Source organism: Sceloporus occidentalis, unplaced genomic scaffold, assembly GCF_023333645.1.
Source record: "Sceloporus occidentalis isolate IW3139 unplaced genomic scaffold, rSceOcc1.0.p SCAF_160, whole genome shotgun sequence".
Lineage (NCBI taxonomy): Eukaryota > Metazoa > Chordata > Lepidosauria > Squamata > Phrynosomatidae > Sceloporus > Sceloporus occidentalis.
In genome coordinates, this window is record NW_028317140.1 from 1158281 (window position 1) to 1176239 (window position 17959).

The 17959-nt window shown below is 44.5% G+C and overlaps 2 protein-coding genes across 3 annotated transcripts; one reads left to right on the top strand and one right to left on the bottom strand.

The window, feature by feature from the left end:
- The first annotated feature begins 314 nt into the window (after nucleotides 1-314).
- LOC149279838 (mth938 domain-containing protein-like) lies at nucleotides 315-1480 on the top strand. The gene is made up of 3 exons (XM_089500850.1): nucleotides 315-440; nucleotides 838-933; nucleotides 1340-1480. The coding sequence occupies exons 1-3, from the start codon at nucleotides 315-317 to the stop codon at nucleotides 1478-1480; spliced, it is 363 nt and encodes a 120-aa protein (XP_089356976.1).
- Nucleotides 1481-2277: 797 nt separating this feature from the next.
- LOC149279839 (integrator complex subunit 4) lies at nucleotides 2278-17154 on the bottom strand. Of its 2 annotated transcripts, none has more exons than XM_089500846.1 (23): nucleotides 17101-17154; nucleotides 16121-16312; nucleotides 15623-15740; nucleotides 15367-15473; nucleotides 14551-14736; nucleotides 13821-13871; nucleotides 13644-13732; nucleotides 13383-13503; nucleotides 10580-10651; nucleotides 10292-10466; nucleotides 9950-10155; nucleotides 8964-9106; nucleotides 8289-8404; nucleotides 6519-6652; nucleotides 6232-6389; nucleotides 5913-6006; nucleotides 5702-5782; nucleotides 4773-4903; nucleotides 4494-4553; nucleotides 3812-3971; nucleotides 3360-3503; nucleotides 2645-2765; nucleotides 2278-2468 (listed from the first exon to the last, which is right to left on the bottom strand). In XM_089500846.1, the coding sequence occupies exons 1-23, from the start codon at nucleotides 17152-17154 to the stop codon at nucleotides 2278-2280; spliced, it is 2904 nt and encodes a 967-aa protein (XP_089356972.1). The 2 variants fall into 2 exon arrangements, with proteins under 2 accessions (XP_089356972.1, XP_089356971.1); XM_089500845.1 differs by having other exon boundaries at nucleotides 16121-16318.
- Nucleotides 17155-17959: the final 805 nt, after the last annotated feature.

Sequence of the window (17959 nt, forward strand, 5' to 3'; positions counted from 1 at the left end):
TTGGAAAGTTATTGTGGACCCCCTGCTTTTTCTGCAGCGTGGGGGATGAGCTCCTGTACGAAGCAAAAAATATGCCCAGCACGCAAAAGGTTACCTTAACGTGCGTTCATTGGTCAGGAGCGCATCCCGTTTTATTGCTAAATATATGAAACCATTTTGTCATTAGGGCTTTATCGTCTATACGGAGCGTTCCTGACATCCGGATTCTCGGGCTTGCGCATGGGCTCTGAGCGATGCATGCTGGGAATAATTCAAATGCTTGTCACATATGGCTACCTTTCCTCTCTCCCCCCCCATAGATCCCGTGTGGCAAAATGTCTTCTCCTGAAATCTCCAAGCTGTCCTGGGGAAGCATGAACGTCGGCGGCCGCCAGTACAAGGACTGTAAGGTTTGGCCGGGAGGAAGCAGGACGTGGGACTGGCGGGAAACCGGAACCAACGTAAGACGTCATCCGGAAGTGGCTGGCCCTGCATGATGTATAGTTAAATCAGTGGGGTAACTTTGCAGACTTCTCGTCCCCCCCCAATTAGCTATAACGAAGTTTGGGACTTCCTGTCCCTTTCTGAATGTCTGTCCCCCTCTTCCCGTGAATCCCATCCAAAGCCACGCTTGGCATCTCCTCTCCTGCTCGGAGTAGTAGTCAGCGTTGCTTCCGGACGGTGAAGCTGGTAATGCGAGTTCCAAACGGCCTCAGAATCCCCGACCAATGCCTGCTGGTTGCCATGGTGATAAGACAGTGCCGGATTTGCTCTTCATAACCCCCTCTGTAAATCGAAGAGACCAAAGCTGCCCGGTTTGTTGAGATCCGCGTTTAATTCTTCTGCCGTTCCAAACAGCATCATCCCGGCGTCCAACCCGCTGACCTGGAGGAGGTGGTAAAGAAAGGTGTGGAGACGCTGGTGATCGGCCGGGGGATGAGCGAGGCCCTGCAGGTAAATACCCAGAGAGGCGACGTTCTGCGGGGGAAATCCTTGTGAAATAATCGTAGCCAACATCCCTCTCCCCTTACTAGGACTCTTGGTCCTATTTTAGAGCCAATCCCATGCATGTTCAATACCCTGTACCACTTCTGCTGGGAGACTGTTCCACTTATCTACCACCCTCTCAGTAAAGTAAAACGTCCTGCCGTTCCATCTCAGCCTGATCCTCTCTGTTGTAACTTTTCTCCTCCTTTGAAATAAACTCCCTCCTGTACTTTATTAACTCTTTATGTATTTAAACGTCTCCCCCGAGCCGGATATGAGATCTGTTTTTCCGTCCCAGTAAATCTGTGTGAATGCTGCATGTTTTTCCTGCATCCTTTGCACAGGGTAATCTGTGTCGTCTCGTCCCTCGCAGGTCCCGCCGGCTACGCTGGAGTACGTCCGAGGCCACGGCGTCGATGTCAGGGTCCTCCAGACGGAGAAGGCGGTGGAAGAGTACAACGCTCTGGCAGCGCAGGGTCTCAAAGTGGGCGGGGTCTTTCATTCCACCTGCTGATTGGCCCAATCACCTTAAATACAGTCAGGGGGCCGCGCTCCACGAGAGAAGAGACATCTCGGGGTGGGGTCAGCCCGGAATCTTCCAGCAGATTGTAAATAATTTTAATGAAATTACATTTCTAGCTTTGGGGTCAGAAAAGTGTCGTCGATTTAACACAAGAAACACAAAGTTATTAGCAATAAAGAGGCAACGCAGGGGTTAAACCCGTTTATATTACACTTTAATACTCTGTACAGTGTCTCCACACCAACAGCAACTGTGCTTTGGGGGGGGGCATGGGTACTACACGCGCCGCCCCCCCCCCCCATTACATCACGTTTACATTTAATGTACAGAGAGATTCGTTATAAAGCGGAATCCGCAGAGTCTACAAACATTTACTGTTCCCAGCGATCGGGGTTTGGGGGAGAACCCTCCAATTCCTGCGTTATCCTCAAAACTTCTCTCCATCCTGACAGAGCCCCGCGGGCCGTTACCGGCCCCTTCACAGCACCGGTAACAGTCGTATACACAAAAGCTCTGCAGAATCATTTCCCATCATTTAGTAGACAGAGCCCTCGGTATGATGTCATTTCCCATCATTTAGTAGACAGAGCCCTCAGTATGATGTAATTTAGGCAGGTATCTATTTGGTGTTATTGGAGTAAAGAAAACATCTAAAATACAAAGATTTTCTCTCGATTCCTCAGCGGTTCTGCCGGTTTTTGGCGATGGCTGCAGCCGGCCCCCCGGGGGATACTCAGCATCCCAACATCCAGCGCTGTGCCCCTCGGCAGCCGGACCCTCCGGATCTCTCACCTCCTGGCCGGCTTGGGCATCAGGTAGACTCTGACGGGTTTGCTGAGGTGGACGGTGCCCTCCGTGGTGCTGTCGGCGGGGGGCATGGTCTCCGGGCCGTCGCCGCACGCTTTGGCCGAGCTGCTCGATGCTTTACTCCGGGTGGAGCTGTAGGCGAGCAGGAGCCTCACTTCAATCTGGCAGGGCTCTGGAACAGAGAACGGGGGGGTCAGAACCGGTCAACGGAACCAGAACCGGGATTCTCCCCCCGCCAGCTCACGCGGAACCGGGACAGTCGCACGTTATACGTAGAAATAAATAGGGCAAAATTACTATATTAATAAAATGCTGATTTGTGAGAAGGGCCCCATTTTTTCCGGTTACCTGTCCAGGCCGTATGTGAAAGATACACCTGGGTTATGAGCCGGTGCCGCCCGGGCCCCGGGTTCCGGAAATCCGCTGGTTTGGGGTGGATTATCTGGACCTGTCCGTCTGGGTAGGTTACCTAAAAAATAAATAAAAAAAGTATATAAAAATATTAAAGTACGCATCGCTAAAGCATGGAAGATGAGAGTACTAGATACAGGGGACAGCCGTACCGAGGTCGACTTTGTCGAATGGCAGAACAGATTGGGGTTTATTTCTATTGGCTCACAAGTACAAGGGGGGGGGTTGCATCATACGATTTACTAAGCTTCAGATGATGGAGACTGTAGTCAGGACTTAAAGGGGGGTGTATTTTGGTGCTTTGCTTTTATTTTTATCTGTGTGTGCGGGACGTCACTAGCAGCTGGAGAGCCTTGGCCTGCAGCCTCATCTGGTGTATTATGGCCACCTGAAAGGAACACACTTTTACTTCACTGACAGGGTGGTAGATAAGCCTCCCAGCAGAAGTGGTAGAGGGTAATACAGTGAGGGTATTAAACATGCATGGGATAGACATACGGCTCCTGAATCTAAGACGAGACCAACGACTGATTAAGGTTTGAGTCTTTACAGCAGGAGAAACGGGCGACTAGACGGGGGCCGGATGGGGCCAATGTTTTGGGGATATTGCAGGGCAGCCTTTGCTCCAACGCATCACGACACACAATCACACCTGGACTTTGACGGTGCTCTGCGGGTCCTGTACGTGGTCCAGCGTGGCATCGACGTCCACAGCCACCACCAGGCCCGAGGTGAAGCGGATCGGGTTGTCTGACCCCTCAGCTGGTTCTATAATATTGGCCGAAGCTTTGTGGATCTGTAAGAAATAGGCAAACGTTTGAGTTCCGTGTGTACAAAACACGTAATCCAACCAATAACCCAGAACCATGAAATCAGGGACGGGTGGTAGATGAAAAAGGTGGGGGAGAAATGGAACAGCCTTCCAGCAGAGGTGGTAGAGGGTAATACAGCGAGGGGATTAAACATGCATGGGATAGACATACGGCTCCTGAATCTAAGACGAGACCAACGACTGATTAAGGTTTGAGTCGTTACAGCAGGAGAAGCAGGCAGACGAGACGGGGGCCGCATGGGGCCGATCTGCCGGCGGGGTCTGGGGTTTACCTGCTCTGGTAGAGTCAGACGCAGGAAGCTGCTTTGCCGCAGGGTCGCCTGCAGGATTTTAACCATTTCTAGCGGCTTTGAGTTGACCAGTCTGGGCATCAGATCCAGCAGCTTATCCACGAAGCTCTCCTGCATCTGAGGGAGTTCAGAGATAAACGATCTGCGTCGGGAGGGAGACAGAAAACCCAACGGAAAGTCAGAAACTCCGACCGAACACCAAACAGGAAAGAACCGGCGCGGACTTAATGAACGTCTAAGGATTCGGATAAAAGATTCCAACCTCCGGGGGTGAAACCAACGGGATTTACAACTCTGATCCCAATCTACTAAACAAACCCCCCGATTCCTTATCATACTGTCTGTATGGAATAGAATGGCTCAGTCTTAGTCACCCAGTTGGACTCTCACTAATGAAAGTCTATGGAGGAACAGACTTCATTATCATTGCCATAAAGTGTCAGCTCAGTGTGGGGTTTGAGCCGGAAAAGTCACCCAAAATATCACATGACTGACAGCAACGGCGGCTCCAGGTCTGCAGATAAAGGGAGTTTATTGGGAGAAAATGAGATAAAAACCAGGTTTTTGTTAATGCCGACCCTACATCCCGGTATATCGTTATATTTCGGATACACGAAAGCCATCAATAATAGACAAAGAAAGTATTGGTGGAAAATTTGCAGACCTTTGGAAAAAGTCCACTTCCTGCAGGAACTGCTCACACATCCCGAACAGCGGCTCCACGCTGACAATAATAATAATAAGAAGAAAAAAGGGAGTTAAAATCTGTGAAAAAACACAAAAGAGAACAGTCTGAAGAAGAAAGAACGAGAAAAGACGTCAGGGAGAAATATTCACTAAATAAAAGATAGATTTCGTGGAAAAAAAAGTGCCTTGGGAGAACGGAGAGAAAAGCAGGATATGAACCCAAAACAGAACGGCCGCGATCCCCGCGCATGCTCACCCTCTGGTGGTGCGGGCCGTCACTAGCAGCTGGAGGGCCTTGGCCTGCAGCCTCATGTGGTGGATTATGGCCACCTGACGGCTCTCCAGCCCGCTGTACATGAACTCCATCTTGTAGGTTTCTTCAAGGATCTAAAAAAGTCACAGAATACAGAGAGAGGTTGGTGGCGCAGAGCCGGAAACGACGCGAATACGTGACGAGGAGATGGCCCGGCCGGCCCCCAGTCACGCCGCATGCCGGCCGCCATACACTAACGGCACAAGGTCTTTATTGATGGAAAGGGTTAATGATGCTATTCACTAAGCTTAAACTTGGAGGGTATATTTGTTGAGAGTATCCCAGATATTCAACTCGGGGACAATAACCCTTAAATAACAAAATTCTATACCCCCCTATATATCAATATGGATCTCCTCAAAGATCTCACACATCTTATGTAAGCAGTGATGTCATAACGACATCACTGAGCTTACTGTATTATTACTTTTTTCCCCCTTTTCCCTTTGTGGGGGGTATGTTGTTTCTCACTCCCTTCCCTCCAAACTGCGATCAGCAAGCAAAGCTCCGTAGACTCGCATTGCTGATCGCGCCGCATGTAATCAGCCAGCAGGTGGCGAAATCGGAGCTCCCAGCCGGGTCCGTTAGTTTCTCCGCTCCTCCCGGAACCTTCCAGCACCGACGCCTACAGAAGCGGAGTGCCCGAGTGCACCATTTAACGGATATACCTCGGACGGGGGCTCCCGTGACACTCATCTGATGTCACGGCGATTAAGGCGAGTGCTGCCGCTCACACCATAACACCTGTGTCACGAAAGGGTTAATACGGTCACTTTCCCAACACGCAAAGAACAAATCTCCAAAAGCCCCATAACGCACGCCGTGGCCCCGAGCGATATTTAATTATTAAGCAGGCGGTTATTTTATGTCACCTGCTTCACGGCGGCCGCTGTCTGCGGATTCTGGTTCAGACAGAGAGGAGCCGCCAAGCTCCACAGCTTCTCGTTCAAAGCCTGAAGAGAACGTTATAAGAAGAGAAATTATTATTAGTTTTATCCGGGCCAGCGGCGGTGAATACACCGCGGAAAAATCCACCGCCGAGCCGAGGGTTATTTATGCAGTAAAGGGCAGTAAGCGGCAAACCTTGGTCAGCAGCAAGTGGCAGCGCAGGTACGTGGCCGAGAAGTCCGCCATTCCGGCCAGCTCGTACTGCAGCTCCCCGATCCTCTGCAGGTCTCTACAAAGTGGAAAGCGATAAATATTACACCCGGCACAGAGGTCTCGCTCTGATAGAGACCGCCGCAGACCCCGCTTCCCCACCGCAGACCCCGCGTCAGCGAATGACACAAACAAGCCCAATGGGGCCGATTATACACAGACATAGTTATCCTTACTGCGACTGCAGCAGAATCTGGTAATTAATGAATCAGAGCCCCCCATAGCCCCCGGCGGTTACGTGCACCTGATGGTGTATTCGAGCAGCTCCTGTGTCCCCTGGGAGCCCAGGTGCTGAAGGCTGTGCACCCGCTCCAGGCTGTGCTGCAGGAACTGCTGGGACGGGTCCTCGTTGGGGGTCGCCTTCTCCAAATCCGGTATCCAAGACCATTTCACACCCGGCAACTGAAGAGGGGAAATGATATTATATATTACATCATAAATAGCGAATCACAAAATGATTCGTACGCACAGGAAGGAAAAGGTAAGGAGGGCTCTGATCAAAGGAGCTGACAATCTAGACGAGAAACGTACGTTGAGAGGCGGGACGAGGTGGGAGAGACTGTCTCGCAGGTACGCGTAATGACGAAAGGTGTGATCGGAGAACAGGGCAGGCATAGTGGGGCAGGTCTTGGCGGCGTTAAAAATCAAAACCAGAACAGCAATATCTGGCGAGACGAGTTAAAGCGCAAAACAGCAGCAAAGAGGGACGAGAAACAAGAATACGGCATAAAAAAAAAGCCGAAACCGGACCAATTCAACAAAATATATATATAATATATAAAAAAAAATAAAAAATAAAAAAAATCGGTGGAATTCTGCCTTTCCGGTCCCCGGAGCGAACTTCAGATAATTATAATCATTATATATATATATATACACACACACACACACAGTAAATATATATATATACACACACACACACACAGTAAATATATATATATATACACACACACACACACAGTAAATATATATATATATATATACACACACACACACACAGTAAATATATATATACACACACACACACACACAGTAAATATATATATACACACACAGTAAATATATATATACACACACACACACACACACAGTAAATATATATATATATATACACACACACACACAGTAAATATATATATACACACACACACACACACAGTAAATATATATATATATATATACACACACACACACACACAGTAAATATATATATATACACACACAGTAAATATATATACACACACACACACACAGTAAATATATATATATACACACACAGTAAATATATATATATATATATATACACACACACACACACACACACAGTAAATATATATATACACACACACACACACACAGTAAATATATATATACACACACAGTAAATATATATATACACACACACACACACACAGTAAATATATATATACACACACACACACACAGTAAATATATATATATATATACACACACAGTAAATATATATATACACACACACAGTAAATATATATATATACACACACACAGTAAATATATATATATACACACACACAGTAAATATATATACACACACACACACACAGTAAATATATATATACACACACACACACACAGTAAATATATATATACACACACAGTAAATATATATATACACACACAGTAAATATATATATACACACACACACACACACACACACAGTAAATATATATATACACACACACACAGTAAATATATATATACACACACACACACAGTAAATATATATATACACACACACACACAGTAAATATATATATACACACACACAGTAAATATATATATATACACACACACACACAGTAAATATATATATATACACACACAGTAAATATATATATATATACACACACAGTAAATATATATATACACACACACACACACACACACACACAGTAAATATATATATACACACACACACACACAGTAAATATATATATATACACACACACACACACACAGTAAATATATATATATATACACACACACACAGTAAATATATATATATACACACACACACACACAGTAAATATATATATATACACACACACACACACACACACAGTAAATATATATATATACACACACAGTAAATATATATATACACACACACACAGTAAATATATATATATACACACACACACACACACAGTAAATATATATATATATACACACACACACAGTAAATATATATATATACACACACAGTAAATATATATATATAAATTCATTCAAACGTTATGGAAAAACCAAGAAAGGGATACAGGCCGGATCATCCATATCGGGCTCGGGGGTGTCAAAGAACGGGTGGGTGCTGAGCAGCTCGGGGACCAGCGACAGGACGAGGGTGGGATGCCGGCTGCCCAGGAACCTCAGACATCTGCAAAAAATAAAAAAAAATGAAAGAGAGCAAAAAACGGGATTCTGAGAAATCTTCACAGCGAACGGGTTTTACGTCCTGAACCGCGCCGCGCGTCACGGGACGAGGAATACCGACCGACAAAACTACTTTCCACATCACGCTGGCGACAGTATAAGAAACGTCAATTTAGCTTAAATGCTTTTTATTAGGTTTTCCCCCATAAACAGTAACCGTTGTTACATAGAAACCTACAATCTGCCGGCAGATCGGCCCCAATTGGCCCCCGTCTAGTTGCCCGTTTGCTGTAAAGACTCAAACCTTAATCAGTCGTCATTCTTGTCAAGAGCAGTATGTCTATCCCATGTATGTTTAACCCCCTCACTGTATTACCCTCTACCACCTCTGCTGGGAGGCTGTTCCACTTATCTACCAGTAAAATAAAAACATCCTTACATTCCATCTCAGCCTCTGACCCTCTAACACTAAGAACGTTATCCAGCGATCTCAGGGGGCAGCCCGTGTCCTTCCGGCTCTCGGGGATTACACGCTGATGAATGGGACTGAATCGAATACTTACTTCCACACGGAGTCTCGGTCCGTCGGGTACTTGGAGAGGTTCTTCAGAAGTTCCACCAGGGCCAGCTGGATGCACTCCTTGGTGGACACGTTGGTGCAGCACAGGAGTTCATGCAGAGCTTCGCGGATGTCTCGGGAAGAATCCTGCAGAACAGGAACGTGGCGGACAATCACTATGTGCAAAGCGGAGCAATCGCCATAACAACCAACAGAATGCTCCCGATGGCCCATCCAAAGCTATAATGTATAGATAAATCAGTGACCGGCCCCTGTATAATGTATAGATAAATCAGTGACCGGCCCCCTGTATAATGTATAGATAAATCAGTGACCGGCCCCTTGTATAATGTATAGATAAATCAGTGAGCGGCCCCCTGTATAATGTATAGATAAATCAGTGAGCGGCCCCCTGTATAATGTATAGATAAATCAGTGAGCGGCCCCCTGTATAATGTATAGATAAATCAGTGACCGGCCCCCCTGTATAATGTATAGATAAATCAGTGACCGGCCCCTGTATAATGTATAGATAAATCAGTGACCGGCCCCTGTATAATGTATGGATAAATCAGTGACCGGCCCCCCTGTATAATGTATAGATAAATCAGTGACCGGCCCCTGTATAATGTATAGATAAATCAGTGACCGGCCCCCTGTATAACGTATAGATAAATCAGTGACGCCTTAAAAGGAGGAGGAAAAATGTAATTTTAAAAAGCCAAGATCCCGGTGTTGGGACTGCAGAGAGATCCGGTGAGCAACTCTGTGTCCGGGAGACGCACTGAACCTGCAAAAAGGGACTTCTGTGGTCTCTTACATGACGCGTACATCTTAATTGATGAACAGTCACACAAAAGTAACAGAGACTTTTTGGACTATCTTCTCCAGGGGGCTATATCTAATTTTGTGATATCGGCTTGTTGGGCAGAGGGCCGGCTGGGCCACTGGGATCCCCGGACTACGCAGCGAAGCTTTCGCGAGCCGTACCTCCAGCACGGCCAGCACGGTATCCAGCTGGTCTTCCCGCAGAGTGATGTTATCGGATATCTTGCGCATGGTGTGGATGGACTGCAGACGGACCTCTTCGATCTCATCGTTAAACATGTCCACCAGGAAGTCCAGACACTTCTCTGCGAAGGGGCGAGAGGAGCGAGCGAGCAGACACAGCGACTCCACGGCGGCGATCCTCACCTCTGCAGGAACGCAACACAGATGAGCGCTGGGAGCGATCGACAACCACCAGCGCCTCACAGCGCTCCGCACCCCGCCGGAGGGCCGCTAACTGCGTCAACGCAGCTGAGTAATGATATCACGGCGGGTTTTCCGTACCGTACATCTCGTCCTCCAAGCCGTGAACGAACGCCCCGCACGCCCCCGATTCGATGAGGTTCACCGCGCCGCTGTCCAGTTCCTCCTTGGGGGCGTCATCGCCCCATTTTCTGCCGCTGGAGAACTCCCCGGAGCTGTACAGTTCCTTCGCGCGCTCGTGAGCCGTTCTCTTTCTCTGCGGGAGCGAACGAGTGCGTTATAAACACATAATAATCAGTAATACAATAAAAGCGCTTTAAATAACTCAGATTTTTTTTTATATATTTTGCTAAATCGATACAGACTCACCCTCAGGTCTGACATGAGCTTCTTGTCCAGCGTCTGCTCCAGGAAGTGAGGACTGACCTGCTGCATAGAGCCCTTCGGCAGGAACAGAGAGACACGTTAATGAAAACAACTGCCTTACATCTGGGACACACACAATGTTATAAGGACGGGATTAGTTATACGGCCTGAGAGTATATAATATATAATATGAGGAATATACAGGGATATAACGGGTTATAAGGACGGGATTAGTTATACGGCTGGAGAGTATATAATATATAATATGAGGAATATACAGGATATAACGGGTTATAAGGACGGGATTAGTTATACGGCCGGAGAGTATATAATATATAATATGAGGAATATACAGGGATATAACGGGTTATAAGGACGGGATTAGTTATACGGCTGGAGAGTATATAATATATAATATGAGGAATATACAGGATATAACGGGTTATAAGGACGGGATTAGTTATACGGCCGGAGAGTATATAATATATAATATGAGGAATATACAGGATATAACGGGTTATAAGGACGGGATTAGTTATACGGCCGGAGAGTATATAATATATAATATGAGGAATATACAGGGATATAACGGTTATAAGGGCGGGATTAGTTATACGGGGGGAGAGTATATAATATATAATATGAGGAATATACAGGATATAACGGGTTATAAGGACGGGATTATACGGCCGGAGAGTATATAATATATAATATGAGGAATATACAGGATATAACGGGTTATAAGGACGGGATTAGTTATACGGCCGGAGAGTATATAATATATAATATGAGGAATATACAGGATAATAACGGGTTATAAGGACGGGATTATTTATATGGCCGGAGAGTATATAATATATAATATGAGGAATATACAGGGATATAACGGGTTATAAGGACGGGATTAGTTATACGGCCGGAGAGTATATAATATATAATATGAGGAATATACAGGATATAACGGGTTATAAGGACGGGATTAGTTATACAGCCGGAGAGTATATAATATATAATATGAGGAATATACAGGGATATAACGGGTTATAAGGACGGGATTAGTTATACGGGGGGAGAGTATATAATATATATAATATGACGAATATACAGGATATAACGGGTTATAAGGACGGGATTAGTTATACGGCCGGAGAGTATATAATATATAATATGAGGAATATACAGGGACATAACGGGTTATAAGGACGGGATTAGTTATACGGCCGGAGAGTATATAATATATAATATGAGGAATATACAGGGATATATTGGGTTATAAGGACGGGATTAGTTATACGGCCGGAGAGTATATAATATATAATATGAGGAATATACAGGATATAACGGGTTATAAGGACGGGATTAGTTATACGGCCGGAGAGTATATAATATATGATATGAGGAATATACAGGATATAACGGGTTATAAGGACGGGATTAGTTATACGGCCGGAGAGTATATAATATATAATATGAGGAATATACAGGATATAACGGGTTATAAGGACGGGATTAGTTATACGGGGCGGAGAGTATATAATATATAATATGAGGACTATACAGGATATAACGGGTTATAAGGACAGGATTAGTTATACGGGGGGAGAGTATATAATATATAATATGAGGAATATACAGGGATATATTGGGTTATAAGGACGGGATTAGTTATATGGCCGGAGAGTATATAATATATAATATGAGGAATATACAGGGATATAACGGGTTATAAGGACGGGATTAGTTATACGGCCGGAGAGTATATAACATATAATATGAGGAATATACAGGATATAACGGGTTATAAGGAAGGGATTAGTTATACGGCCGGAGAGTATATAATATATAATATGAGGAATATACAGGGATATAACGGGTTATAAGGACGGGATTGATTATACGGCCGGAGAGTATATAATATATAATATGACGAATATACAGGATATAACGGGTTATAAGGACGGGATTAGTTATACGGGGGGGAGAGTATATAATATATAATATGAGGAATATACAGGGATATAACGGGTTATAAGGACGGGATTAGTTATACGGCCGGAGAGTATATAATATATAATATGAGGAATATACAGGGATATAACGGGTTATAAGGACGGGATTAGTTATACGGCCGGAGAGTATATAATATATAATATGAGGAATATACAGGGATATTACGGGTTATAAGGACGGGATTAGTTATACGGCCGGAGAGTATATAATATATAATATGAGGAATATACAGGATATAACGGGTTATAAGGACGGGATTAGTTATACGGCCAGAGAGTATATAATATGAGGAATATACAGGGATATATTGGGTTATAAGGACGGGATTAGTTATACGGCTGGAGAGTATATAATATATAATATGAGGAATATACAGGATATAACGGGTTATAAGGACGGGATTAGTTATACGGCCAGAGAGTATATAATATGAGGAATATACAGGGATATATTGGGTTATAAGGACGGGATTAGTTATACAGCCGGAGAGTATATAATATATAATATGAGGAATATACAGGATATAACGGGTTATAAGGACGGGATTAGTTATACGGCCGGAGAGTATATAATATATAATATGAGGAATATACAGGATATAACGGGTTATAAGGACGGGATTAGTTATACGGGGGGAGAGTATATAATATATAATATGAGGAATATACAGGATATAACGGGTTATAAGGACGGGATTAGTTATACGGGCCGTACACTATAGAAGTAACTGGAATGTCATATGAACTTGTGTTTACTATAGATCGCCTAAAATAGGTAAATCCATAATTCCAATTACCAGAAGTTTGCAGGCCTGCACTCGCACCACCCAGGAGCCGTCGCTGACCATATGGCAGACCTTCCCGAAAGCGTCGTCGACCAGGCGGATCTCCTCATTGGAGGACGGGATGGGAACGATGCTGAGGACACACGGCACCAATAAAGGTTATGAAACTTATTACAGCACCAGGATCAAACCGATGCAGCCCAATCCTCCCAATTACATTAAAAGAGCAAACAAATACGGCCATTTTTGCTCACTTTGGGTTATATGAAATACCTTTCTGGGTAATTCTGGCTTAAGACCCAGACGAGCTGTACTGCGGCACTTCGGACTTGTTCGTAGTCATCTGACAAAAGTTTACAGGCCTGGACAGAGGGAAATAAAAGCAGATCACGTTACCCCCAACTAGAAGTCTATTAGAGAGTCACAAAGCTTAAAGAAAGAAGACGATACCTGGCTATAGGTTGCCTGTTGTAACTTCAATCCTCTTTCATGCAGCTGCAACTAAAGACACGAGAATGAATTATTCTGTTTGCTCACAATAAACGTATCCATCGGACCCTGCGCTCCTCACATTACAGCGGGTAACTTATCACCTGTCACGCCTCTACGGAGGGGGTTCAGCCCCCGCGGGGAGCCAGAAGCCCCAACTACTTACCCTATTTTACTCAAATACAAGGCTAGGCTTTGTTCAGGAAAAAAAAAAAGTGATAACTCAACCCTTCATTAATTTCAAGATTTGCAATTTGCAGAACAATTAAGAATTTCGCAACTCAAAGTAAAACATGAGGTGTTGGAATAATTATAGGTTGTTTTATATTCACTTATTTTCAGGGCCTTTCATTCTTTGTTTATTCAAAGTGTGGATTGTCTTATAATCAGGGTCGTCTTATATTATTAAACTGGCTGCTAACACATATATGCAGCTTATAATATACACGTGATAAATTATATATATATATCTCTCACAGACACATTATATAATTAATTATATATACACATACACGGAAAATCCCTGCTTTGACCACAAGAGATTTAATCCGTTCAAACCCTTTAGATTGCGCGGCTCAGTGCTGGGATATCGGAAAGCCTGGTCGGTTTGTAGTCCTAGAGGCTGGAATATGACATCCCTGGCCTAAAAGCACGCAAAGTCTCCAGAACCCCCCTCAGACCGGGGGCTCACCATGGCTTTAATAGCCGCAGTCCTGACACGGGGGTCCTGGTCGTTGAAGTAATCCCCAATAACCTTCTGGACGTCTTTGGCCGCCGCAGTTTCTGCCTCTTTCGGGGCAATTTTATCCACGATTCCCAGGCATCCGATGAGCTGCAGGCATTTGTTTCTGACGCCATGAGACGTGTCCAAAAGATGCTGTGGGATCAACACAAGAGGTTTACATGTATTAACCCCTTCATATTTAATCCCCCCCAATGAAGGAATCCCCTTAATTATAAAAAAAAAATACATTTAAAATTCATTTGCCTCAAATAACTTAAAACTGAACCACTACCCAAACATTTAAAGCTCAAGCCAGCGTTATTAGACAGCACCGAGCAGCTCATAGCACCCTACTGGATAAACAAAAAATGTTTTCATTTGTATTTTTCCCCCCCTTAAAGCAGACCAACCTGTAACCAACCCCCCCCCCCATCCCTACCCACTAAAAGGGGGAATACGACTCGGTAAAAACGGTACCATGTGCTTTTGAGGGCTTGGAGGTCTCAGCCGACCGAATAAGAGTTCTCCAAAAGCTTGCATAACTGTACATTATTTTCTACGTTGTCCCAATAAGCTCCAGACTTCAACTACAGACTCCATTTTCCCCCCTTCTCTAATATATGCTATATCCACTATATATATATATATATATATATATATATATATATATATATATATATATATATATAGTCTATTCCCTCTTATTTCCTTTATGGGAAACGTTCTCTCATACACCCACCCCTGCCCCCGCTCCACTATCCACAAGCCATCAGCTCCGGGTACCTTGTAGGCCACGTCAACGAGCCGCACGCGATGAGAGACGTTTTCCTGCAGCTTTAACCCGATCTCTAGCAAAGTGTCCAGCAGCTGGGCCAGGACCTGGTGGGATTCTAGGAGAGGCAAATTATATCTTTATTATCATTATTATATCTATCATATTAATTAAATTTAAAAATATAATATATTTATAATATAATATTTTTTTGGCAAAACCAGTGTTAATCGGAACAGAATTTCGCTGGAACGTAAAATAACTTACTTTCATTCTGAAGAATATTGATCACGTCGTCCACAATGCAATCGGGGGAAAATCCGCAAGTCCTGCACAGTAAGCCGAGTAACGACGCGATCTTCAGCCTGACAGAGGTGTCGTTCTCCTGGAAGGAAGACGGCAGATCGATGAATATGGGGGTCACGATGCCAGCCACCATGTTGGCCGCTGCCGGTATCGGCAGGTTAGCTTCATGCGGCGGTCATAATTTTAAATTTTTAAACATCCCAAAAGTGTTCCCGGTTTTGATGGGGGGGGGGGCATTAAAGTGAAAAAGATTGCAATTTATAATAACATTTTAATTGAAAAAATTAAAATATTGAAACATATACAAACAGCGTCTTCTAAAAACAAAAAAGATATTTTGTATATAAATATTTAATCATCTAAAAAATATAAATATAGGATTTTCTTTATTCCCATATTTATTATATTAACGGTAACCGGACCGGAATGAGTTTTTAACGCGTTACGGGCGCCCCGCACCTTGTAGTAATGCTCCAGGAGGATCCTCAGCACTCCCTCCACGCTGTCGGCCTCCACCGGCTTGCGTGCGAAGTGCAGAAGGTGCTGCAGGGCGTCCGACGGCGATGCCGCTTTGCACAGATCCACGTGGAGGGCTGCGGATTTGCTCGGTTTCGTGAGCCGAAGCTTTTTCGCCGAGATCTCCTCGACAGGCTGCTGCTGAGCATGTAACAAAAGCACAAAAAAAAGGAAATTATCTATCTATCCATCTATATTCCCACATATGTACGTATTGCACGGCCTCTTCAGCTGGTTTATGTAGTTTATGATTCCATCAGGCTTGGGCACAAAGCCAGATTTCCCGAAATGCATGTTTTTTTCCCCGCTATAAAACGTACCGTATATACAGGCGAAACGAGTCCTGTTGGTGTCTTTAGGCGATGCGTGCATTAAAGAAGCGTCGCGCTGTCTGAAGGCGATTATGTTTAACATGAATTAAAAGAAGCCTCGCATCGGATGCAGGATTTCGACAAACCCCCCGGCATCCCAGCTGCTGCATTACGGCTTAGTGTGATGAGATTTGATGGGTCGGGGAATGGCCTGAAAATCTCTTACTCCCACCCCAGGAGCCGGTTGGAGGATCTCAGAGTAACAGATGGCGAAATACCAGAAATTGCTTATTCTCATCTCAAGCCTTTGGTAGAAAGGGCTGGCTGAGCGTGATGTGGGTTATACTGCACATACGGGGCGTTATCTCTAGCGGGGGTCTGGAACTCGGGGGCCTTGTCACAGCACCAATGGGCGCCGAATGCTCCCGTATTTTAGTAAACACAGTTTATTTTCACATTTTAGCCTCCAATGTTATTATGACATCAAGGCGTGAGGCCTCGGGATTTCTTTAAACCCGAACCCGGGGATGGCGCGGCCTCAGCGGGGAGCACCAGAAGGCAGAGCTGGAAAGGGGCCTCCCGTCTTCCACTGTTCACGGCTGTTTGTCTCACCTGAACCACTTTAGAGAACTCCTCATAGACGCGTTTTTTCAGGTGAGCCGCCATGTTTCAGGCGGGATGACCCTCGGCGACCGCCGTCCACTTGCAAGCTCACAGCGGAAGGCCGGTGTTCGCACAATCGACTGTTTCGTTCAAATAAAGTTTGTTGAAGAAGAAGAAAAAAGGTCGTCGGTGGAGTAACCGCGAACACGAAGATGTAAAGACGGTCAGGCGCGTTTTCCAAGGGTCTGGTTACCATGGAGACAGGAACATGTGATATTTATATGTTTAGAAACATTGCGAAAATAACATTGTGAAATAATACCTCCCAAGTGCTCCCGTGTATTTTGTCCAGTCCCTCCTTGGGCACTAAACCTTATCTTTCCAGTACCCGTCTTTCCTCCCCTGATGCCCCCTCTTTTCTAGGAGGTCAGAATGTTTGCTGGGTATGAGGGGATCGCAGGGTTCTACAGCCCTAAAAGCCCCGATAATGTGTATTTAACACCTTAATGACAAGATGGTTTTTTTACTTGTTTTAACACTTTTGCGGCGCTCACGTTTAGCTGTAATTTTCTTCTCTCTCAGTTACTGAACCCAGCACAATTTTATATATTTTTGTTTTCAGGACAGGAAAGGCTTTTGTTAATTAATAATTATTTAATTATTTTTATCATATATATATATATGATATATTGGGCAATAATTACAGGTAACTTTTTTTCTCCAAATCTTGAAATCCTGTCCCCGTTTCCTATTTGGGACATCTTTAAAGCCGGCCGATGCAGTTTACCCCCATCAAACCATATATTTTCTAAAACAAGAGACCCTAGGGTTTTTCAAATGCTGATATTTTAACCCTTTCCAGGCGAAC

Bases quoted from the DNA above. Each gene is read 5' to 3' on its own strand.
- LOC149279838 (XM_089500850.1), top strand. From the start codon at position 315: ATGTCTTCTCCTGAAATCTCCAAGCTGTCCTGGGGAAGCATGAACGTC. The intron at 441-837 runs GTAAGACGTCAT...CGTTCCAAACAG, and splicing joins GGCGGGAAACCGGAACCAAC to CATCATCCCGGCGTCCAACC. The intron at 934-1,339 runs GTAAATACCCAG...CGTCCCTCGCAG, and splicing joins GGATGAGCGAGGCCCTGCAG to GTCCCGCCGGCTACGCTGGA.
- LOC149279839 (XM_089500845.1), bottom strand. From the start codon at position 17,154: ATGGCGGCTCACCTGAAAAAACGCGTCTATGAGGAGTTCTCTAAAGTG. The intron at 10,156-10,291 runs GTACGGAAAACC...GCGTTCCTGCAG, and splicing joins CTTGGAGGACGAGATGTACG to AGGTGAGGATCGCCGCCGTG. The intron at 2,766-3,359 runs GTGTGATTGTGT...TTTATTTTTTAG, and splicing joins AGAGCACCGTCAAAGTCCAG to GTAACCTACCCAGACGGACA.